At 51.0% G+C, this 25,315-nt stretch overlaps 1 protein-coding gene across 8 annotated transcripts in view; it reads right to left on the bottom strand.

The window, feature by feature from the left end:
• Positions 1 to 25,315, bottom strand: part of OSBP2 (oxysterol binding protein 2) — a 345,452-nt gene that overhangs the window by 4,570 nt on the left and 315,567 nt on the right. For all 8 annotated transcript variants that reach the window (XM_043497816.1, XM_043497820.1, XM_038373548.2 and 5 more), the window contains 2 exons: positions 11,894 to 12,014; positions 241 to 344 (listed from right to left, as the gene is read on the bottom strand). In XM_043497816.1, coding sequence (XP_043353751.1) covers positions 241 to 344; positions 11,894 to 12,014 — 225 coding nt within the window. The remainder of the gene's footprint in view (positions 1 to 240; positions 345 to 11,893; positions 12,015 to 25,315) is intronic.

Here is a 25,315-nt window from a genome sequence, read left to right as displayed (position 1 = left end):
CTCCCCATATGCTTGCTGCAGCTGGTGGGATAGATCTTCCTTCTCAGAAGGTTATTAGGGGGTGAGGGGCCATACTAGATGAGTGGAAGCCTCTCCCGACAGCCAGCAGTTGGGATCCTTTCACTGCCCCCTCCACAAGCCAGCCCCCCTTTGCTGGAGCACTGTAACAAAATAAACCAGGACAGAACACGTGGAGTGGGGCAATAAGGGACCAGGATCCTCACGCCGCTTGCTACTGACCTGGTCGATCCAGAGCTTGCCCACAATGATGTTGTGAACGGTGGACGTGACCTTCCTCCAGACATAGTGGTTCCCGCTGGAGTGAAATTCTAGATGGATGGCACCTGTGGAGGCAGAGGGAGAGAGCCCTTTGCTTTGAGATGAGGGAGACAGTCCCACATTAGGGGACAGTCAGACACTGTGCTATCCTTGAGCAGCACCATGAAGACACCAGACTACAGCCATGTCTACACTAGCACTTATGTTGGCAAAACTTATGTCACTCAGGGGGTGTGAAAAAACACCCCTTTGAGCAACCTAAGTTTCACTGGCACAAGCGCTCGCGTGCACAGTGCTAGGTCAGCGGGAGAGCTTCTCCAGTAGACATAGCTACTGTCACTCATTTCGGTGGGTTTATCATGTCGATAGGAGAGCCATCTTACAGCACAGAGCAGCTACACGAGCAATCTTACAGCAGTGCCATCGGTCCAGTGGTGCTGCTGTAAGTTCGCTAGTGTAGACATGGTCTCATACTTCTTAAAGGGACACCACCCCTTCTCATTCCCACATTTTCATTCAACTCTTCACTGCTCCCAAGCACTCTGCTAGGAGCTGAAAAGCTGAATAATGTTTCCTGGCTTAAGGCTTTTCCCACTTGGCAGATGTGAACTCTTCCCTCCCATCCCCGCGCTGTGCTCCTGCTGGGAGCAGGCAGCACGGCCCCGACCTGGTCTGCTGCTTTTATCAGCCCTGGCTCAGGACAGGTGCCAGCAGCGTGGCCGGCAGCCCACTGGGAACATGGCTGTGCTGCCCGCTGCAGGCTGGCCAGTCCCAGCTCAGCCTGCCCCCGGTGACATAGCGCTTTGTGGCTGTGCAGACCAGGCCAGGCTGCTCATGGGTGGAACCTCTTCCCTTGAGCCCTCCAGTTATCCCCATGCTGAATTTGTATTTAAAAAGGAACCATCGAAAGGTGAAGCTCCATCTGGGGTCAAGGTGGTGGGGGTGGAGGAGGGAACTCTGCACAGGCCACTGGCTTGTTGGGAGAGCTCTGTACATAGGGGACGCATGGGGGGGGTCAAGTGCTCCACCCCTCCCGATTTTTGCTTAGCCTGCGGGGGTAGAGGGGGAGGAAGAAGGGCTCTGTCCTTCTCCCACTATGCCTGCCCCCTGGCACGCTCAGCCCCTGTCCCTGGCAGCTGGGCCCAGGCGGGGAGCAGAAGGGATGGGACCAGCCACTTCTCCCGCCAGCTGCTCTGGGTCGCTGCTCTGTGCAGTGTGGTGGCTGCCTGTGAGAGCCTGTCTGGGGCAGCGGCCTGCCCACTCTGCTCTGCTCAGGCCTGGATGCTGGGAACTGGGGCTGAGCAAGCTGGAGTCCCCTCTTCCTCCCAGCACGCTTGGCCCCTGTCCCCGGAAGCCAGGCCCAGGCAGGGAGCAGAGGGGGCAGGGCAGGCTGCTGCCTCCCCAGCTGGGCTCTCTCACACAGCGACCAGGAGTGGCCGACTTCAGCTGCGTGAGAGGCTGCTCTCTCCCGCGCTGTGCCTGGGCCCAGCAGCCAGGGAGAGCGGCTGAACACGCTGGGGTGGAGGCACAGAAGGAGGACAGAGCCTCCCCCCACCCCCTGCAACTCAGGTGGGGCAGGGAGAGCGCGGCAGCCCTGGGCTGGGCGCAGGGTGCGTGTGTGGGGGGGGGAGGGGGTCGCTGTAGAGAGGAACACGTGGGGCGGTGACATGTCGTCCCTTCTAGATTGTGCCCCCCACCACTACTGGGAGGCACAAGTTGTCTATGCCAATGTAGAACAATAGCAATGACGCTGCGACTGCTTGGGCAGCAGCACGGACTGTACAGCCCTGCCAGGACCCAGGGCAGGTTCTCGAGCAGCCAGCTCGTCCTGTTGCGTTGGTACTGGAGGGAGCTAGATCAAAGCTAGCTTGGCTATGTCTCCTCATCGTCGCTAAGGTGCCACAAGTACTCCTGTTCTTTTTGCGGATACAGACTAACACAGCTGCTACTCTGACACCTCTCGCTGCCATCTGGGCATACCCTACATGGGCTTGTGTTTGTGAAGCATGAGGGAGCCTCTCATCAGTGTGCAGGGGAGAGCAGAGAGCTTTCCCCTGCCCACCGCTTGGGAGACAGCTGCAAAATTCCTCCTCCTATCGGGTTCCAAGCAAATTCCCTTGGCAAGTCACTGGAGCAAGATCTCCGACCCCCCGTGTTCTGGAGCAGGCTGAAGCCGGGATGCTGCCATACAGTCACAGGCAGAGCTGGACTCTTGGATCATCGAGGAGCAGCATGGCTGCACCAGCCTCCTGCAGGCCAGTCCTCAGAGGCTAGTGTCAGGCCAGATCTACACTGGGAAATTAGGTCAGTGTCACTATGTTGCTCAGGGGTGTGAGAAATCCACACCACGGAGTGACGCTGTTAAAGCGACTGACCCCCCAGTGTAGACAGTGCTAGAATTCTCCATCGACCTAGCTACTGCCTCTAGGGGAGGTGGATTCTCCATGCCAACAGGAGAACACCTCCCATTGGCGGCAGTAGCATCTTCATTGAAGGTAAAGGGCCTGAACCAAGGGTAAGGAGACTCAGAAGCATGGAGCAAATATACTTAGCTGCTCCCTAATGAGCCTGTGCCAGCAGCCACAGAACCACCGCCTGGGCGTCTTCCTTTAAGTGCAAGGCAGCACTTCCTTCACTGCTAAGAGAGCTGAATAACCCGCCATTCCTGCCTGTGTAGGAAGAGTGGACCCAAGTTTACTGCACTTGTCGTAAGAAATGGGACTTGGCCCCTATAGATCTTGCACATTTCCATGAACTCCAGCCAAGATCTGAGTATCTGAGTGTCTGTTGTGGGGACAGTTTGACCGTGTGCTTGATTGTTTGAAAAGTGTGAATTGGGAGTGCTTTGTTCCAGGTGAGCCTTCAGTGGGCCTGACTGTTATAAAAAGCCAGACAGCTTCAGCTGAGCGGCGAACTGCGGAGAGGCTAACAGAGGGAGTTCGCCTGGGGAGAGCCCACTGAGGCTTACATCTTGCAGGCTTCTCTGGGAAGTTACTACAACTCCTGAGGAAGCTCGTAGAAGGAAAGTAATATGGATGGTGAGCGATCAGCTGTTGTTACCTGTACAGGATGTGCCATATTTGTCTTTCTTCCACAGGACAGAAGCAACTTTGTCTGTACAAAGTGCAAGCTGGTCTCCATATTGGAAGAGAAGGTTCAAGGTCTGGAGAAACAAGTATCGACCCTGCGTTGCATAAGAGAAACTGAAGTTTTCCTGGACAGACGTCACAATATGCTTCTACAGACACAACATTCTGAAGATTCAGAGCAGGCTGCACAGCGGGGACAGGAGGACGGTGAAGAAATTTGGCAACATATGACCTCCAGAAGAAAGGAGCGTCCATGTACCAGAAATGCAGGTACAGGTGAGCAACTGTTTTCATGTTCTCTCCACAGGTACTAATGCAGACAGTGGACAAGATGATACATCTGAGGGAACGGAATAGAATAAGAATCCACCGATTGGAAGGCATGAGATGCCCTGTCCTACGGTTGGGGGTTCCACGACCACCACTCCCAAGAGGAGGCGGCGGGTGGTGGTGGTCGGGGACTCAATCCCCGAGGAGAGAGTCATCTATCTGCCGCCCCGACTGGGAAAACCGAGAAGTCTGCTGCTTGCCAGGAGCTAGGATTCACTATGTGATGGAGAGACTGCCGAGACTCATCAAGCCCTCAGATCACTACCCCTTCCTGCTTCTCCACATGGCATCAATGATACTGCCAAGAATGACCTTGAGCGGATCACTGCAGACTACGTGGCTCTGGGAAGAAGGATAAAGGAGTTTAAGGCACAAGTGGTGTTCTCGCCCATCCTCCCTGTGGAAGAAAAAGGCCTGGGTAGAGACCGTTGAATCATGGAAGTCAACGAATGGCTACGCAGGTGGTGTCGGAGAGAAGGCTTTGGATTCTTTGACCATGGGATGGTGTTCCAAGAAGGAGGAGTGCTAGGCAGAGATGGGCTCCACCTAACGAAGAGAGGGAAGAGCATCTTCGCAAGCAGGCTGGCTAACCTAGTGAGGAGGGCTTTAAACTAGGTTCACCGGGGGAAGGAGGTAAGTGGGGACGTGGGATACCGCAAAGCCCTGAGGTAAGCGGGGACATGGGATACCGCAAAGAAGCACGAGCAGGAGAGCGCAAGAGGGGAGGGCTCCTGCCTCATACTGAGAAAGCAGGACAAACAGCAAGTTATCTCAAGTGCCTATACACAAATGCAAGAAGCCTGGGAAACAAGCAGGGAGAACTGGAAGTCCTGGCACAGTCAAGGAATTATGATGTGACTGGAACAACAGAGACTTGGTGGGATAACTCACATGACTGGAGCATGGTCATGGATATAAACTGTTCAGGCAGGGCAGAAAAGGTGGGGGAGTTGCACTGTATGTAAGAGAGCAGTATGACTGCTCAGAGCTCCGGTATGAAACTGCAGAAAAACCTGAGAGTCTCTGGATTAAGTTTAGAAGTGTGAGCAACAAGGGTGATGGGAGCCTGCTATAGACCACCGGACCAGGGGGGATGAGGTGGACGAGGCTTTCTTCCAGCAACTAACGGAAGTTACTAGATCTCAGGCCCTGGTTCTCATGGGAGACTTCAATCACCCTGATATCTGTTGGGAGAGCAATACAGCGGTGCACAGACAATACAGGAAGTTTTTGGAAAATGTAGGGGACAATTTCCTGGTGCAAGTACTGGAAGAACCAACTAGGGGCAGAGCTCTTCTTGACCTGCTGCTCACAAACCGGGAAGTATTAATAGGGGAAGCAAAAGTGGATGGGAACCTGGGAGGCAGTGACCATGAGATGGTCGAGTTCAGGATCCTGACTCAGGGAAGAAAGGAGAGCAGCAGAATACAGACCCTGGACTTCAGAAAAGCAGACTTTGATTCCCTCAGGGAACGATGGGCAGGATCCCCAGGGAGAATAGCATGAGGGGGAAAGGAGTCCAGGAGAGCTGACTTTATTTTAAAGAATCCTTATTGAGGTTACATGGACAAACCATCCCGATGTGTAGAAAGAATAGTAAATATGGTAGGTGACCAGCTTGGCTTAACAGAGAAATCCTTGCTGATCTTAAACACAAAAAAGAAGCTTACAGGAAGTGGAAGATTGGACAAATGACCAGGGAGGAGTATAAAAATATTGCTCAAGCATGCAGGAGTGAAATCAGGAAGGCCAAATCACACTTGGAGTTGCAGCTAGCAAGAGATGTTCAGAGTAACCAGAAGGATTTCTTCAAGATATGTTAGCAACAAGAAGAAAGTCAAGGAAAGTGTGGGCCCCTTACTGAATGAGGGAGGCAACCCAGTGACAGAGGATGTGGAAAAAGCTAATGTACTCAATGCTTTTTTTGCCTCTGTCTTCACGAACAAGGTCAGCTCCCAGACTACTGCACTGGGCAGCACAGCATGGGGAGGAGGTGACCAGCCCTTTGTGGAGAAAAAAGTGATTAGGGACTATTTAGAAAAGCTGGACGAGGACAAGTCCATGGGACCGGATGCGATGCATCCAAGAGTGCTAAAGGAGTTGGTGGATGTGATTGCAGAGCCATTGGCCATTATCTTTGAAAACTCATGGCGATCGGGGGAGGTCCCGAAAGACTGGAAGAAAGCTAGTGTAGTGCTCATCTTTAAAAAAGGGCAGGAGGAGGATCCGGGGACAGTCAGCCTCACCTCAGTCCCTGGAAAAATCATGGAGCAGGTCATCAAGGAATCAATTTTGAAGCACTTAGAGGAGAGGAAAATGATCAGGAACTGTCAGTATGGATTCACCAAGGGCAAGTCATGCCTGACTAATCTAATTGCCTTCTATGACGAGATAACTGGCCCTGTGGATGAGGGGAAAGTAGTGGATGTGTTACTTTTTGACTTTAGCAAAGCTTTTGACACAGTCTCCCACAGTATTCTTGTCAGCAAGTTAAAGAAATATGGGCTGGATGATGGGACTATAAGGTGGATAGAAAGCTGGCTAGATTGTCGGGCTCAAAGGGTAGTGATCAATGGCTCCATGTCTAGTTGGCAGCCAATATCAAGAGGAGTGCCCCAAGGGTCGGTCCTGGGGCCAGTTTTGTTCAATATCTTCTTTAATGATCTGGAGGATGGTGTGGATTGCACCCTCAGCAAGTTTGCAGGCGACACTAAACTGGGAAGAGAGGTAAGTACGCTGGAGGGTAGGGATAAGATACAGAGGGACCTAGACAAATTAGAGGATTGGGCCAAAAGAAGTCTGATGAGGTTCAACAAGGACAAGTGCAGAGTCCTGCACTTAGGACGGAAGAATCCCGTGCACCACTACAGACTAGGGACCGAATGGCTAGGCAACAGTTCTGCAGAAAAGCATCTAGGGGTTACAGTGGACGAGAAGCTGGATATGAGTCAATAGTGTGCCCTTGTTGCCAAGAAGGCTAATGGCATTTTGGGCTGTATAAGCAGGGACATTGTCAGCAGATTGAGGGACGTGATCGTTCCCCTCTATTCGACATTGGTGAGGCCTCATCTGGAGTACTGTGTCTAGTTTTGAGCCCCACACTACAAGAAGGATGTGAAAAAATTGGAAAGCGTCCAGCGGAGGGCGTGTGTATATCAATCTCCCCTCTGTTTTTTCCACCAAATGCATCCGATGAAGTGAGCTGTAGCTCACGAAAGCTTATGCTCTAATAAATTTGTTAGTGTCTAAGGTGCCACAAGTACTCCTTTTCTTTTTGCGAATACAGACTAACACGGCTGCTACTCTGAAACCTGTCATTATGCAAGGCACTGAATTTAGCCGTATAGAGTGGAAATCTGTCAACTTCATGAAAAAACTTGTACAGATACAGACAGACATCATCTTCCTCTCCAAATGCAAACAGATGGACATCATACCAAAAGGACTGAAGGTAAAAAGTCCATTACAATCTACATACCACACAGACTATGCTGACAGCTTGTGCCACACACTCTCAAAGAAACTGCGGAACCACCTGATCAACATCCTTTACAGCAGACAGGGAAAGATTAAGAATGAGCTCTCAAAACTGGATACTCTCATAAAGAACCAACCTTCCACACAAACTTCCTCGTGGCTGGACTTTACAAAAACTAGACAAGCCATTTACAACACACACTTAGCTTCTCTACAAAAGAAAAAGGACACTAAGCTATCTAAACTACTACATGCCACAAGGGGCCACAACAGTGGTTCCCGTAGCCCACCCAGCAATATTGTTAATCTATCCAACTATACTCTTAGCCCAGCAGAAGAATCTGTCCTATTTCAGGGCCTCTCCTTTTGCCCCTCCACCCCCACGAACATGATACAGTTCTGTGGTGACCTAGAATCCTATTTTCGACATCTCTGACTCAAGGAATATTTCCAACACACCTCTGACCAACATATTAACCCACAGAGACCTTCCTACCAACACTACAAAAAGAAGGATTCTGGGTGGACTCCTCCTGAAGGCCGAAACAGCAGCCTGGACTTCTACATAGAGTGCTTCTGCCGACGTGCACGAGCTGAAATTGTGGAAAAGCAGCATCGCTTGCCCCATAACCTCAGCCATGCAGAACACAATGCCATTCACAGCCTCAGAAACAACTCTGACATCATAATCAAAAAGGCTGACAAAGGAGGTGCTGTCGTCATCATGAATAGGTCGGAGTATGAACAAGAGGCTACTAGGCAGCTCTCCAACACCACTTTCTACAAGCCATTACCCTCTGATCCCACTGAGAGTTACCAAAAGAAACTACAGCATTTGCTCAAGAAACTCCCTGAAAAAGCACAAGAACAAATCCACACAGACACACCCCTAAAACCCCGACCTGGGGTATTCTATCTGATACCCAAGATCCATAAACCTGGAAATCCTGGATGCCCCATCATCTCAGGCATTGGCACCCTGACAGCAGGATTGTCTGGCTATGTAGACTCCATCCTCAGGCCCTACGTTACCAGCACTCCCAGCTATCTTCGAGACACCACTGACTTCCTGAGGAAACTACAGTCCATTGGTGATCTTCCTAAAAACACCATCCTAGCCGCTATGGATGTAGAAGCCTCTACACCAACATTCCACACAAAGATGGACTACAAGCCGTCAGGAACAGTATCCCCGATACTGTCACGGCTAACCTGGTGGCTGAACTTTGTGACATTGTCCTCACCCATAACTATTTCACATTTGGTGACAATGTATACCTTCAAGTCAGCGGCACTGCGATGGGTACCCGCATGGCCCCACAGTATGCCAACATTTTTATGGCTGACTTAGAACAACGCTTCCTCAGCTCTCGTCCCCTAATGCCTCTACTCTACTTGCGCTACATTGATGACATCTTCATCATCTGGACTCATGGAAAAGAAGCCCTTGAGGAATTCCACCATGATTTCAACAATTTCCATCCCACCATCAACCTCAGCCTGGACCAGTCCATACAAAAGATCCATTTCCTGGACACTACGGTGCTAATAAGCGATGGTCACATAAACACCACCCTATATCGGAAACCTACTGACCACTATTCCTACCTACATGCCTCTAGCTTTCATCCAGATCACACCACACGATCCATTGTCTACAGCCAAGCTCTACGATATAACCGCATTTGCTCCAACCCCTCAGACAGAGACAAACACCTACAAGATCTCTATCATGCATTCCTACAACTACAATACCCACCTGCTGAAGTGAAGAAACAGATTGACAGAGCCAGAAGAGTACCAGAAGTCACCTACTACAGGACAGGCCCAACAAAGAAAATAACAGAACGTCACTAGCCATCACCTTCAGCCCCCAACTAAAACCTCTCCAAAGCATCATCAAGGATCTACAACCTATCCTGAAGGACGACCCATCACTCTCACAGATCTTGGGAGACAGGCCAGTCCTTGCTTACAGACAGCCCCCCAATCTGAAGCAAATACTCACCAGCAACCACACACCACACAACAGAATCACCAACCCAGGAACCTATCCTTGCAACAAAGCCCGTTGCCAACTCTGTCCACATATCTATTCAGGGGACACCATCATAGGGCCTAATCGCATCAGCCACACTATAAGAGGCTGGTTCACCTGCGCATCTACCAATGTGATATATGCCATCATGTGCCAGCAATGCCCCTCTGCCATGTACATTGGCCAAACTGGACAGTCTCTACGTAAAAGAATGAATGGACACAAATCAGACGTCAAGAATTATAACATTCAAAAACCAGTTGGAGAACACTTCAATCTCTCTGGTCACTCGATTACAGACCTAAGAGTGGCTATCCTTCAACAAAAAAGCTTCAAAAACAGACTCCAACGAGAGACTCCTGAATTGGAATTAATTTGCAAACTGGATACAATTAACTTAGGCTTGAATAGAGACTGGGAATGGATGAGTCATTACACAAAGTAAAACTATTTCCCCATGTTATTTCTCCCCCCCACTGTTCCTCAGATATTCTTGTTAGCTGCTGGAATTAGCCTACCTTGCTTGTCACCATGAAAGGTTTTCCTCCTTTCTCCCCCCTGCTGCTGGTGATGGCTTATCTTAAGTGATCACTCTCCTTACAGTGTGTATGATAAACCCATTGTTTCATGTTCTAGGTGTGCGTATATCAATCTCCCCTCTGTTTTTTCCACCAAGTGCATCCGATGAAGTGAGCTGTAGCTCACGAAAGCTTATGCTCTAATAAATTTGTTAGTCTCTAAGGTGCCACAAGTACTCCTTTTCTTTTTGCGAATACAGACTAACACGGCTGCTATTCTGAAACCTGTGATTAGGGGACTGGAACACATGAGTTATGAGGAGAGACTGAGGGAACTGGGATTGTTTAGTCTGCAGAAGAGAAGAGTGAGGGGGGATTTGATAGCTGCTTTCAACTACCTGAAGGGGGGTTCCAAAGAGGATGGATCAAGACTGTTCTCAGTGGTAGCAGATGACAGAACAAGAAGCAATAGTCTCAAGTTGCAGTGGGGGAGGTTTAGGTTGGATATTAGGAAAAACTTTTTCACTAGGAGGGTGGTGAAGCACTAGAATGCGTTACCTAGGGAGCTGGTGGAATCTCCTTCCTTTGAGGTTTTTAAGGTCAGGCTTGACAAAGCCCTGGCTGGGATGATTTAGTTGGGGATCGGTCCTGCTTTGAGCAGGGGTTGGACTAGATGACCTCCTGAGGTCTCTTCCAACCCTGATATTCTATGATTCTATGATACGATCTTTCCATCAGGTAACTGGAGCCATATCCATCTGTGATGCTTGTTAGGCCTGGACTAAGTGGTAGGTAGAGCTCTGAGATACAGAACTATCAAAGGGGAACAGCCAGTGCAGAAAGTCTGATTCTGACCCAGAGCAAATGCTTCGTAAGGGAAAACACAAGACCAGAGCTGCACTGCATCGAATTAACAGGGGGAAAAAATTGCTAGACACGTTAAGTGTCTTAAATATAATTTAAGGAGAGACTAGTTCACAAGCCAGCAGGAAGCCAGATGCCCACTGACTAGAACAAGTCAGCTCCACGCACTGAAACGAGAAAGGGTCAAAGGGTGTAGGGAGAAATTCTGTAACTGAAAGAAACATTCACTAGGAACCATTCCAGTTCCCTAAGCCATCAAACAGCGCCACCGACTCTTTCAGCCTGACTCGCAATCATCCCACAGTCCGTGCCGGCCACCCACCAACTCTGCAGTGCCCCAGAGACTGACAGCCTGAGAACTGCTTTGGGTGTTCTGGGTAGTGTTTGTGTATTGCTGCCCCCTGCTGGCTAGAGTCTGGTAGGAAGCAGGGACTGAACAAGGCACAAACTAGTGCTTTGAACAAAGCCTTGCCTCTCCCCTGTGGGGTTGGAACCATCATCTCTATGTTGTAGATGGGGAGAGTGTTAAGTATGGGATTTTCAAAAGTCCCTGCATGACTCAGCAGTGATACGACTTGTGCTCTTAGTGGCTTTGGAAAATCCCACCCTAAGTGAACTGCCCAAAGTCCCAGTCAGTCAGTGACAGAGCCAGGAAAAGAACCCAGGAACCCTGACTACAGTGGTAGCCACAAGACAGCCCTGCTTCCCTGCATGTAGAGAACACGCAAATCTGGACCATCTGTGTCTCCTCCTACCCCTCAGATCTGCCTGGTTTCCCCTGGTTGGTGGTTTACAGTGCCTGTGTCTCTCCCTGCGGACGTGTTGCAAAGGGAGATCAGTTCAATTTGGCCTCTCCAAAGAGGATGGATCTAGACTGTTCTCAGTGGTAGCAGATGACAGAACAAGGAGTAATGGTCTCATGTTGCAATGGGGGAGGTTTAGGTTGGATATTAGGAAAAACTTTTTCACTAGGAGGGTGGTAAAGCACTAGAATAGGTTACCTAGGGAGGTGGTGGAATCTCTTTCCTTAGAGGTTTTTAAGGTCAGGCTTGACAAAGCACTGGCTGGGTTGATTTAGTTGGGGATTGGTCCTGCTTTGAGCAGGGGATTGGACTAGATGACCTCCTGAGGTCCCTTCCAACCCTGATATTCTACAATTCTATGATTCTCGGTTCAGACCCTCTGCAGGGTTTATGTGATCCCCATGGGATCAGGTATTAGTCAAACATTCTGAGTAGTGCACAAGTAGAGCAAATGCATCCAGGTGTCAACACTCAGCATCTGGGCTAGTCACTTACCCAGTGGCATGATAGAGAGGTATTTGCCCCTGAACTTGCTGGCAATTGTGATTTCCTGCCACAGCGTCCAGCCTCGCTTGGAATACACATGATGGGCCGCAGCTGGTGGGTGATGGCTCACCTGTGAGACATAAGGAGAAAGCAATATCACACCCATGGGAGAAAGGCTCAGAACAGGAAACAATGTCCCACCCCAACAGGTGGGCAGGAGAGAGGGGCCCACGGGCCATGATCTATTTCACAGTTTGTATGGCACTCTGGTATCCAGGCAGCAATACTCAGAGTGGGAGGGGACAACCTGGGGTTGGCATTGAAACCGAGGACGCGACGCGTTCTGATTTCCTGAAGGATATTACGACATTGCACAGTAAAAGACACAGTGTTCCCTGCCCACCTATGGGTGGTAGCATGCAGTCGTTGCCTGATAAGCCCCATCTCACAGGACATGCAGCTACACCACTCAGGGACACTACATGCACTTTTCTCATACAGGCTTCTTCCCCTCCTGGTTTTAATGCTCCAAGCTTACATTTCCTTGTCTCCTAGTCATCTATATACAGTCATTTGAAGTGGGATAGCCCTGCAGAATTTAGGGGTCCCCAGAGCCACACCCCCTCCTGTCATTGTCACACTAACTGTAAACAGCCCTTCAGAATTCAGCTTTCTCCTCTCCTCAAGCTGCGTGAATCACAGATGCACACGGTAAGTAGAATCCTACACATGGAAAATGGTTTAGCTGGGAAGTCTTTTAGACACACAATTGCTTAGATCTGTGGGGCTGCGTTTCTTAAACATTTACAAGGAGTTCAGGAGGCAATAGCTTCTGTGGCCTGTGCATGGATTGGCACTCTGAGCGCTCGCACTTCCTGGGAGAGGCTCTTTCCCTGCAGCCAGCACGGCTCTATTTGTATTTACAGAGTGATCGCAGGAGGCAGCTCCGGTCATTAATAACCGGAAGAGCAAAATGTCAGGCAGAGGGTGCCCTGCTTCAGCTGGGATGTTTGGCTGGCAAGGAACACACAGCGACACAGAGCAAATTGCCACCTGCACACTCAGGGTTCACAGATGTACCCAAATGTTGCTGTAGCTGCTGCTCTGTATAGCTCAGAAGCTTGTACCTTCTGCCAACAGAAGTTGGTCCACTAAGATGCCACTCACCCATCTTGTTTCTCTCATGATAAAGCAGCGGCTGTTTATTGACTGTGCCAACAAGACATTTACACTCACTAATCTCTGTGACTAACAAGCGCAACAGCAACAGACACTGGAGCAGGAGCAGGTTCCTTTTTGGGGGGCGGCAGCCTTTCCAACTGCAAGCAGTACATCTATCTTGGCAACTCCTTGTGCTGGTACATGAGCACTCCAAGCCAGCAGCAGAGAGATCTTGCCAGGACTTGCTAGCACTTGTTAGCAAGTCCCGGAAGCTATAAAAACAACCCAGCAGCTTTCATATGTAAAGATCCGGTGCCAGGAGACAACAGCAAAACACTCAATCTCATGGCCCCAGCCCCTGCTCCTGAATGATCCATTCTTGGTTTTAAATATGGTTAGGAAGTGTAAACCCACTTTCCCACACCCCCCCGGCACACACACACACACACACACACACACTACCCTCCAACTCTGTAAGAAAACCCAACCCAGCTCCCCAATGCCAGGGCATGGCAGAGACCAAACAGACTCCTCTCATGCCAACAGGGGGAATCAAAAGAAAACAACCATCCAGGGACAAGAAACACAGATCCCACCCCCTGCATTACCTACCCCATGAACATAGCCCCGGAGGAGCCTACACAGACAACTGGTCATTTATAACTCCAGAGCAAAGTCCAGGCACAGAAAGATGTACGCGTATGAGTCAGCTTGCTGTCCATCTATCTGCAGCCTGGACGGGTTCGACTGGAGGGACTGAATCCAGAGGAGATTTCCAGACAATTTTCTTGATATCAAGATCTCCAGCTGCTCGAGGCTGGGACTGATAAGCACCTGGCTTCCTACAGTTACCCTAAGCCTTCCTAAATATTGTATCCTGGATTTCAGACCCTGGCCCCTTCGGAGTTTTACATCAGCAAATCCTCAGTGTCGCTTCCGGAGAACTCTGGAATGATCCCGAGGGCAGAAATCCCAGGCTTGGAGTTGTCTGAGGATATTGTTCCAGACACAGTTAAGATGCCGATAGCTCAATAGGATCAGCTCTAAGGTTAGTTCTGCAGAGACTGCAGGGAATCTTCGAGCAGAAGTTACTGGGAGTGGTACCCATCCTCCTCCCATTTAAATTTGCCATGAAGCTATTCCCCAGAAGAGTCTCTAATCTCCCCCTTTGGGGCAGCTCTGCTCCCCTCAGGTTTCTTAGTCTCGCCACATGGCCAGATCCATCCGCCTTGGCTTGGTGGATCTAAGGAGGCACCAGGACCTAGGCAGGTTGTTTCCAGACTAGGAGGTAGGATCCACGTCTCCTCTTGCTGGTATGGTCAGTGGAGCTCCTCCTTATTGATCCCAGTGAGAGCGAGGGCAGAATCGGGTCCTGGGTCTTGGCATCTCACACTCTGTTGGGCCCCACAAAGGACCTGTTATTATTAGCTCGTGGAAGCCTCTTGAAACCTCATTAAAATCTCTCTGCTTTCCCCTTCCCGTCTCTAATGAGGATGCTGATCAAGGGCTGCTTGCTCAACAGGCAGCTTGCTAACTATGCAGGGCTCTGCAATGACATGCAGAGATGAAGGCAGGCCCGGCTCCTACTGGACTCCCCTCAGCGGGCAGTGGTACGGCCTGCGGTGAAGAACTGCAGCTGCAGCTGTACGCTTCAACTAGTGCTTTTCGCCTCGCACCCCACTGCCTTGTTTTGACAGCCTTTGCGCTGCAGCCCCTGCCGCACTCGGAGGAAACTGGCCCCAGCACGTCTCGGGGAGGAGATGGGATTTCAGGGTGGACTCACTGGGGAGAATGCAGCTGGTGAGCAACTGCCCCAGGGAGGTTTAACGGGACACTAGGAAAGAAGCTGCAGGGGCTGACAGTGCTAGCGGCTGCCAGGTGGGAATCCATGTTTGGGTCCCAATGTCTGCTCCCTTCCCTCCCAACTGCATGGGGACCATGGAGGGAGCTAGGGCCTTATGCTTCCCTGGAACAAGGGCCTCAGCTGTGCCATGTTGAGGTGTAATTATCTCTGAAGGGAGCCACCCATGGCCCTCAGCAGGCAGGGGGCAGCTCAGCCTTCCTGCACGCTGGTGAGGAGGGGGACAGGTAGCAAGAGCACACTGCAAGGTGGCCCAGCCAAACCCAGTCCAAGCCTAGGAGCCTCGCAGGTAGCCAGTAGATGGGAGAGGGTGTGGGCGTCAGCCCAGCTCCTAGAAGGCAGGCACCCAGGCCCCAGGGACACCACCACAGCTCAGCCTCCTCACCGGCACCATCCGCAAGGGGGCCAAGCACTGACTGGCTCAGACTCAGCTCCCTTCCTGACCCCTCCCTCCCCCCCAGAAGTGGTCTCCCTCCAGGGCAGGGCTGGGACATACTGTGGGGTCAGCAGGCTCTGCGATGCCCTGGCTGTACCCTTCCTACTGATAGACAGGGCTCCAGTCCTCAGCCCAGCAGGACATGTCACACAAGTGTTACCCTCTGAACAGCCTAAATCCTCCCAGGGGAAAGACAGATGCACAGTCTAGGCCTGGACAGGGCCTGCAACAGGCACATGTTATTACCAACCCTGCCTTTGTGTCAGGGGAGGAACCCCCCCCCACCGCCACTGCCTCTCATGGCTCTGCCTTACTATCAGGCAGCCCCTGATTTCCTCTGCGCTTCTAAAGCGAAGGAAGGGTCAGTTCCTCACAGGAGGAGAACCGGACCCTCACTGCACACACAGGCCGGATGTGGAGACCCCCTCCCACTTATGAAGGCATTTTCCTGACAGAAATTAACACTCCTTGTGGGGGCAAAGGAACAAAACAGTCATCCCCAACCTCTCCTCTTATGGGGTGACAGCACAGTCACCCCTGGTGGAAGAGATGGGAGAAGGAAGTGCCCCGTGGGTTTGGGCACTAGCTTGCATCTCAGGAGACCGAGGTTCAACTCCCTGCTCTGCCACTTAGTTTCTCTGGGCCTCAGTTTCCCATCTATATAATGGCCTCTATTGCTCTGACAGTACTTTTATAATCAGCCCTTTTCTCAGCCTAACATCCCACCCTGTCTTGATGCCCCAGTGCACCAAAGCAACAGAGATCTCACCAGCAGCCATTAGCCAAATATCTCAGCCCTGTCCTTAGCTTTTGCCTGGAGGAAGCTGCCATCCTCCTCCTCACCTTTAGGGGTAGTAGTGTGTCCTCACCCAACCAAAGATCGGCAGCATGTCACTGGTAGCACCTCAAAGCTGAGCAGGGGCTCCTGGTGCTGCTGCACTCCCCCTCTGTGCAGAGGAGAGGTGCCCTCAGGGAGCTGAGAACTGAGGGCATTAGGATGTTCAGAATTAAATAATAAGCAATGTCACCATCTGGCTGCCTAACACGGGCACAGCTCCTTGTTTCACTGTCTGGGGGATGTCAGAAAACTACAAGCGTGTCAGGCCCTGTCTATGGTACAACCTTCCTTCTGTCCTAGTTTCATTCCTCCCATTGGAGTCCCCACAGTAAAGCCCTGCCTCATTAGTTACCGCCAAGGGAATTCAGCAGCACAGTGATCGAAACCCATCCACTTCCCCACTGAACCCCAGGGCCAGGGCAGCACTCCGAGAAACTCAGTGCCCTTCAGATTAGCCCCCAGTCTGGCGCTCAGGCAGCCAATCTGCACAGTCTCCAGTGCAGTGAGCTCTGTGCATCAGCTGTAACATACTGCAGCCAGGGGCCCAAAGACCTACTGCATTAAATGAGTTAAGAGATTATTTGTACCAATGCAATTATAGCCCAAATCCCTTGAGCAACTGGATTACAAATGAGAAATACAGCAAAATCTCCTCCTTCAATTCCTCTGTAACCGGCAAGAGAATATCCTATTTGGATACTGGATTTTAGTCATGAGATTATCAATACTTTGTTCGCTGTGTTCGGGGGGTGAGCAGTGCACATACATTTCTAGGAGAATTTCATAGCACTGACTGTGTGAAAATGTGCATCTGAATCTGCACTTCCTTCACCTGTTCACCCCAGATGCGCTACAGCCCTGGGAAATTCGCCCAAGGTACATCTCTCTCTGCCAAGAGGATCCACAAGAGAAAGCTCTGAAACTTCACAGTTTAAAACACATGAAATCCAGTAGGAGCAGTCCGTTTGGGGGTTGTCTGCAGAGCAGTATATTGTGAAGCCTGCCTGGACCAGGGTGATCTAGCGTGACAATGTTCACAGTGAAGGAGGAGACCACTCCTGAATTGCTTCAAGGTGCTGCTATAGGCAAATCTGGATTCAGGTTACAGTGAAGAGGAAGTTACTTACCTGTACTACAGGCTCTTTGAGATGATTGGTCTCTATCTGCATTCCGCTGTGGGCTATGCATGTGCACCATGCACCTGGAGCCGGAGAATTTTGCAAGTTGGTCTGTGCATGCACCCTGGCTCACCTCATGCCACTGACTGAGGGGCAGACCAACCGCCTCTCCAGTTCCTTCTCTACTGCAAATCAGATCACACATCACAAAGCACCTCCAATTACAGGCAAGTAACCTCTTCTTCAACTGATGGTCCATACTGTGTTCCACTGTGGGGGACTGACCAGCAGTACCTCAGTAGGAGGAGGATGTACATAGTAGAGCTGAGTGGAGCACCGGTGTCCCAAAGGAGGCTGAAGAGTCCTGCAACAGAGCATAACATCTTGCAAATGTGTGAAGGGAGCCCCACAGGGCTGCTTTGCAGATGTCCAGGAAGGGCACCTCCTGGAGAGATGCCATAGCTGTTGCTTGCGCTCTGGTGGAATGAGCTCTTGCCCCATGGGGTGGGGATTTCAATAACTGAATGCAGACTAGAAGGCTGCCTGAGATCCATCTGAAGAGTCTCTGGGTGGAGATGGTGCACCCTCTGATTCTTTCTGCTACAGCGACAAACAGCCTCCGGGATTGCCTGGCTGCTGGTTTTGTTCTCTGCAGGTAAAAAGCCAAGGCCTGCCGAACATCGAGGGAGTGGAGTCTTTTGCTCCTCTGTGGAAGTGTGCAGTTCTGGGAGAACACAGGTAAGTGAATGAATTGGTTACGGTTAAATTCTAAAATATTTTTAGGGGTGAATTTGGAGTGTAGATGTAAAGAATATAGTGTATGGAGAATCTGCCATCACTGCTCCAAGTTCTCCAACCCTTCTTGCTGAGGTGATGGCTACAAGGAAAGCAACCTTCATGGAAAGGAGGGGCATGGCGCAAGCAGCTATAGGTTCAAAGGTGGCGAGGGCGGTGGGGAAGAAAACTTCTGAATGCTGCGAGAACAAGGTTTGTTTCCCACTGGGGAGCAGGCTCCTGAGTAGGTGGAAAGGTTCTGATTAGGCCTTTCCAGAATCTATTGGTCAGGGGGTGGGTGAAGACTGAGGAGCTTTGAGAAGGTGGATGGTATGCGTTGATCCCTGCCAAATAGACTCGCAAGGAGTTGATGGACAAAGCTGATGTCGTCACAGATTAGATATAGTCCAAAAGGAGAGAAATAGCTGTAGTCTCTGGTTTGTGATGTTGCACTCCATATGTTTTATGGAAAAATGCTATGAGTGTGAATATGATGTAACTGGAATATGCTTTATGCAAAAGGTCTCTTGTAAGACATCATAACAAAGGCTATAAACTACTGAATATATTCCTCCTATTTCTAGGCATGTATCATTCTTGTATCTGAAGCTAGAAATATGAAGTAGAACTCTGAGGTCCTATTGTAATTATGCAAAGTGTGGGCCATTAATGGTAGTTTAGAATCTTGATGGCTCCCATTGACTAGGACAATTGATTGTAAATGGTTTATTTACCCTGCAAGCCTTCCTGTGTATGTGTGGGCCAGCCCATGGAGACTAGGGGTCTTACAGTGACATGTGATCATGTCACCTGATAATGAAATCCATCTTAAATCTGGTACTTTTGCATTTAGGAGGAGGGGTGGGGACCCAGAGAGACAAAAGATTCCCGCCTTGTGCCAAAGCTATAAAAGGGGGTGGAGCAGGACAAAGGGCGCTGCCAGTCATGAAAAAAACCCTGCTTACCACCTGAGATGTCTGCTTGAACTAACAAGGACTGTACCGCGGAAAGGATTGGGCCCAGACTAGGAAGGAGTCTAGTCTGTGAAAGAAGCTTATTGGAACATCTTGGAGGGTGAGATATTACATGTAATCAGTTTCTTAATGTATTAGGCTTAGAATTGTGTGTTTTTGCTTTATTTTGCTTGGAGACTTACTTTGTTCTGTCTGTTATTACTTGAAACCACTTAAATCCTACTTTTTATACTTCATTAATAAACAAAAGTGATTTTATTAACCCAAAGTAAGTTATTAATACCTGGGGGAGCAAACAGCTGTGCATATCTCTCTCTCAGTGACATAGAGGGAAACAATTTATGAATTTACCCTGTATAAGCTTTATACAGAGTAAAACAGATTTATTTGGGGTTTGGATCCCAGTGGGAGCTGGGTGTCTGGGTACTGGAGACAGGTAACCTGCTGAGCTGTTTTTGGTTAAAGTCTGCAGCTTTGTGGGTGTGGCCCAGACCCTGGGCCTGTGTTGCAAGCAGGCTAGCATGTCTGGCTCAACAAGGTAGGGTTCTGGAGTCCCAAGCTGGCAGGGAAAATAGGCTCAGAGGTATCTGATGTGCTGAAATTGACAGTCCCAAGGGGATCTTTGTGACCGAACCCATCACACAACTCTTTGTTATCCCCAGGAAGAGGCGTGTTTCCATTTAGCTAGGTAAGATTTTCTAGTAGAGTCCTTGCTACTATTGAGGAGTATGTCTCGTATGGATGTGGAGCATGAACGTTCTCAGGATGATGCCCATCCAAACACTAAGCCCTGAGGTGGAGCAGACACAGACCAGGGTGCTTGATCTTGCCATTCCACAGGCTCAGAAGACCAGGGAATATTGGGAAGATGACTGGTGGTCGGGAGGACATGCATAGGAGGTTGGGAAACAAGAACCGTTGGGGCCAGAAGGGGGCGATCAGGATGACCTGCATTCTGTCCTGCTAGATTTTGTGTAGAGCTCATGGCAGGAGTGGTAGTGGAGGGCAGGCAAAATTGAACTTGTCCAACCAAGGAAGAGGCAAAGCGCTGCCCTGGGGGTGGCGACCTAGGGCTCCTCTGGAGCAACACGTGGTGCATTTCCTGTTTGCTTGAGAGATGAACAGATCCCTGGTTGGGGTCCCCCATGGAGGGAAAATATTGCTCTGTACTGAATCACAGAGCTCCCACTTGTGGTCAACTGTGAAATGTCTGCTGAGGGAATCTGCAAGCACATTCTGCTTCCCAGAAAGGTAGGCCACCGACAGGGTGATCTGATTGCTGATATACCAATTCCAGAGGCCGACTGCTTCTGCACACAGGGAGGCTGATCTCATTCCCCGCTGCTTGCTGATGTAGAAGACAGTCATAATGGTGTCCGACAGTATGAGGACATGGTGAGCATGGATGAATGGAAGGAGGACTCGCATGCCTTCTAAACTGCTCGCAACTCCAGAATATTGATGTGGATCCTGGCCTCTCAAGATGTCCAGGCACCTTATGCTGTGTGGCTGTCCATGTGCGCCCCCCAACCTAATAGGGATGTGTCCATAATAATGGTCCCGTTTGGAGAGGAAAGGAGAAGGGGGATGCCCACGCATACTGCAGGAGAATTTGTCTTCCTTGCTGTGGTGGACACTAACTTGACCAGAACTGTCACCAGGAGGTTCATGGAATGACGGCTTGGGGAGTATATCGATTCTGTGGGTGGCCGCTATTCCGAAGGGGTGTACTCTGTATTGAAAATGGTCAGAGCCCACCATGAATCTGAGAAAGCAGCTGTGGGAGGGAAGAATGTCTATGTGGAAGTAGGCGTCCTTCATATCGAGAGCTGTGAGCCACAGGCCCTTTTCTGAAGATGGAATTATTGTTGCCAACATGTGAAATCTGAGTTTGCGAATGAAGTGACTGAGATGGTAGAGGTCGAGGACTGGTCTCCAACCACCCTTCTTTTTGGGGATCAGGAAGTAGAGGGCGCAAAACCCTCTCCCTTGATAATGTGGAGAGATGTGTTCTATCACTCCTCGCTGCAGTAAGGAGTTCACCTCTTGTTTGAGAATACTCTCATGAGAGTGGCCCCTAAAGGGGGCAGGAGGGAGGGGGGTTTCAGGGGAGGTAGGCATTCAGACTATAGTGTATTGCCAGAGTGGATGATGTTCGGCACCCACTTGTCCATTGCTTTTACACTCCAGGTGTTGAAAGAGTTTTAGACAACCCCCAAATGGTGTGCGGGGTGGGGGGGGGGCAGGAGGTGCTAGACAGTGTTTTGGGGCTTAGGAGCTCCCATCAAAAATAACATTGAGTCAGGGACCGAACTTGAGATGCTGAGCCTGTTGCAGAGGGTGTAGGGAAGACCTGTCTCTTACATGGTGGTTCACAGGGCCTCTTATGCAAAAACTGCTGAGCCATCCGTCTAAATTTGATTTATGGGGGTGACATTTCCTCTTTGGGGGCAGATGTGTACATCTCCAGAGCATGAAGGGTAGCCCTAAAATCCTGTAGGGAGTCGTCCATCTTCTATCCAAAGAGGTGCAATTTATCGAAGGGGAGGTCCTCGACAATATTCTGGCCCTCCCTAGGGAGCCCTGATGTATGGAGCTTGACTCCCTGCGCATGATGATGACAGTAACCATAGCTCTAGAGGAGGTTTGAAAACTGGATGGCGGTCCTGACTATCACTTTGCCTTCATCTATCAGAGCTTGAAAACAAGCTCTGTTCTGTTGCGGAAGGCTGTCAGTAAACTCCGCAAACTTGGCGTAGCTCAGGAATTCATATTTAGCCAGTAGCGCCTGGTAATTGGTCACCCTGAACTGGAGGCTGGATGATAAGCCCTTTCTTCCCAGCAGATCCAGGCATCTGTCCTCCTTTTTCAGCAGGAGTAGACCAGAAATGTTGCTGTAAAGCCCTTTAGAAGCAGCACAAATCACCAGTGACTTGAGAGTGAGGTGAGAAAACAAAACTTCTGTGCCCTTGGCTGGCACGTCATAATGCTTCTTTTGGGGTAGGAGTTCAGGTGGCAGGGGTCTGCCAAACTGTCCTAGCTGGCTCCAGTATGGCTTCATGAACAGAAAGAGCAATTTGGTTGGGTATGGAAGCATGCAGGATGTCTCAGAGTTTGTGCTGAGAGCCTGGGATCTCCTTGAGGGGATTCTGAAGCTCTCCAGCAACTCTGCAGAGCAGGTCCTGGAACTGCCTGAAGTCATCCGGAGTGGAGGAGATGTAGATGTATCTTGTTCCTCTGGGAATGATGATGGCAGTCTTGCTGGTTCTGGCAGAATCGCCAGATCAGGACCTTCTCCTTTTCAGTTGTATCCAGGGGCAGATCTGAGCGTCCCCTTAGAGGAGAGGCAAGGGATGACTCTAGCAGATCGAATTGATTCTGCAGCGGGGGACTGGTCTCAATGCCCCAATACAGCCAGTAGGAGGGGTTGACATGTGGTTGCGGGGGCTCCCCATGGCATGGAGTACCAGCAGCTCCTCGTTAGATGAGATGGAGGTTAGTCCCATGTCTGTGAGAGTTTTTTGGGTGGTGGTGGATACACAGGTGTTGGGGCTGATGCTACAGAATGGTTTGGGGGGAGCTAGTAGTGAACTGGCTTTGACCGGGGGAGCTGGCTTGCAGCTGCTTGGCTGAATAAACAAGTGAAGAGAAAAGAAAGGCCTAAGACTGTAAAGTGTGGGAATAGAAAACAGCAGTGTTTCCTGCCAGAGCCTGCTTGTGAGTGAATATGCCCCCCCTTAGAAGGAGGGGATAATTAAAAGCAGCTATGAGAATTGCTTTAGGCAAATAGTCTCACCTGCAAACCCTGGTCTTCTGGGTGCCCAGGAATTCCCCAAGCTAGAGCAGAGCCTGCTACGAGCCCTCAAGGACAAGGCAGGAGGGTCCAGGACTGTCCGTAGGAGAAGGGGTATATGCATTGATTCTTGCTTGGTTGCTGGAAAGCACGTATTTAGTAATGCGTGAAGGCCGGGAGGCTTATTATACTTTAGCAATAAAACCGGTTATACTTATGCACCTGGAGTGGCTTCATTGAGTGTATCCGAGCCCCACTCCACTTGGGACCGACAACAGGATCGGGGAAGAGAGGTTCATCAAATGGCTCAGAATCTCCCGATGAGCAAAAGGCTGATTCCGGTTCCAGTGGCGGAACCATAGGTGCCGTCGGAGGGTAGATGTATTTTGTGTATGGGATGGGTGATAAGTTCCTTCCAGCGGTCAAGTCTCTCGGAGGTGCTATTATTTCCCTGGAAACGGGAAGGCCTGATGGAGGAGGGGATTCCAGATCCGGGAGAGCAAAAATGTCCCGTTGGGCAGTGTAACAGGACTCAGACTCACCACCGCAGCGCCTCCTGCTGGTTGCTCCGGGAATTAGCTCTGTCCTAGCCGTGGAGCGCCCTCTGCGGGTGGGGTCCCGCCCGCTGCCTGCTCTGCTGTGCTGTCTGGGACCCGCATTGCTCCCTGGCTTGCGGCATCCTTTTCTGGACACAGTCCTTCAGCTCTGCCCCACTCGGTTCTCTCCCCTTCTGGGGGTATCCGCAGTCCTCGGTCTGCACCTGCCCTTGTGGCCAACTGCAGCCCCAAAGTCTAGCCCCTGGCCTCAGGGTAAGCCACAGTCTGTATCGGGCCACGCTCCTCCACGGGCAGGTGCATGTTAGGGGGCAGGAGGGAACCCAGGCCCGCCCACTATTCTGGGTCCTGGCCCAGGGACCCTCTGGTGGCAACTATGTCCTGCCCTCCTTCTCTCCCCTCTATTGCTCGCACTCCCTGGGCCACTTCCCCTTTGGCCCCTGCACCTTCTCAGCCCTTTCTTTCAGGGGCCTCAGCCTGGCAGGCATCAACTGGAGTTTTCTCTCTGCTCCCTTGAGCCTGCCCAGCGCTGCTCTATCTCCGGTGCTCTCTCTGGGAGCCAGTCCTCCTCCATTGCTTGTCAGGGAGAGACTCCTGTCTCCTCTGCTTTGCAGCCTTTATATAGGGCCCAGCCTGGCTGCTTCTAAGCCTTCTCTGATTGGCTGGGTTCTGCACAGCCCCTCCAAGGGCTGCTATTATCCCTTTGTCTGCCAAAGTGGGGCAACTGCCCCACTCTAGGCAGCAACAGATTCGGCTCTCCTCGGTGTGAGAAGGGTTCTGTTTGTCCGGCCATCGCAGCCGGCGAGAAGGGTGGTATCTGAAGTTGGGAGTGATCAGATTCCGTTGGTGCCAACAGATCCCAGGGCTGGGAGGAGATTGGGATGATGTTTCCGATGGAACACAGACTGGTACTGATGGAGCCCAGTGCTTAGGGGCTTTCTTGTTGGGCATCTGGGACATAGGACATCCTAAGTCCTCATGGGGTGAGCTGGTAGGCTTGTTACAACTGAGCCCACTGGCTTTGAAGTGCACTTTGTGGAAGACTTAGTTTCATGCTTATGAGAGTGCTTCCTAGCTTCCTGACAAGGCTCTATTGTAGAGTCTGCAGGGGTGGAGTCTCCCGCACCGGAGTCACACTTCGCAGCAGGAGGTGCACTCCTTGCTGAATCAGGCCGACGTACAGGGTCATTCCCCGGCCTGGGTATTTGCAGAGACAACGTTTCTGCCTTCCTCGAATCTGGCTGGGAACAATGAGCAGATATTGCACCTCGCTGCGACGCCAGCTTCCGCAAGGCAATGCAGACAGCACTGGTGGTCGACGCTGATGGAGAAGAATCGCGGGCAGGAAGCCCAGAGTCCTGGGCACAGTCATGCACTGAGTCATCCTCCATTCGGGGAGGCTAGCCCCCCACCACACCTCTACCACCCAAGACCCCGCCCCCACTCTGCTCGTTCCACCCTCTCGCTCTTGCCGGCCAGCTTGCCGGCAACAGCTTCAAACCCTGGCCAGCGCCTGGAACAGCCCTGAACACTGGCCGGCCCACTGGTGCCCGGAGCAGTCTGGAGGAGCTTGAGCCCCAGTTGGCTGGCCAAGCCCCAAGCCTGGGCCCCCCAGAGGAGCTCTGAAACTCGTCATGTGGCCCAGGGCTGTCTCAGGGAGCATTAGCAGAGGTTTGGGGAGGCTTAGCCTCCCCTGGCCTCCATTATCCGCTGCCCATGGTTGGTTGGCAGGGAGGGGGGTCATTGTGTGGGGGACTGATGGTTTGGAGGAGGGGTCTGAAAGAGCAGAGGGAGGCTCTGGGGCAAAGAGGATCAGGGCGGATGCTCTGGGCACAGGCAGCAGCATGCTGATGGGGTGAGGGGGGAGAATTGGAGCATTTTAAGAGATGATCTGGAGAAGCGACTGAAAAGGACACAGTTCA

Source organism: Dermochelys coriacea, chromosome 15 (assembly GCF_009764565.3).
Source record: "Dermochelys coriacea isolate rDerCor1 chromosome 15, rDerCor1.pri.v4, whole genome shotgun sequence".
NCBI classification, from domain to species: Eukaryota; Metazoa; Chordata; order Testudines; family Dermochelyidae; genus Dermochelys; species Dermochelys coriacea.
This window is presented reverse-complemented; position numbering and strand designations above follow the sequence as displayed.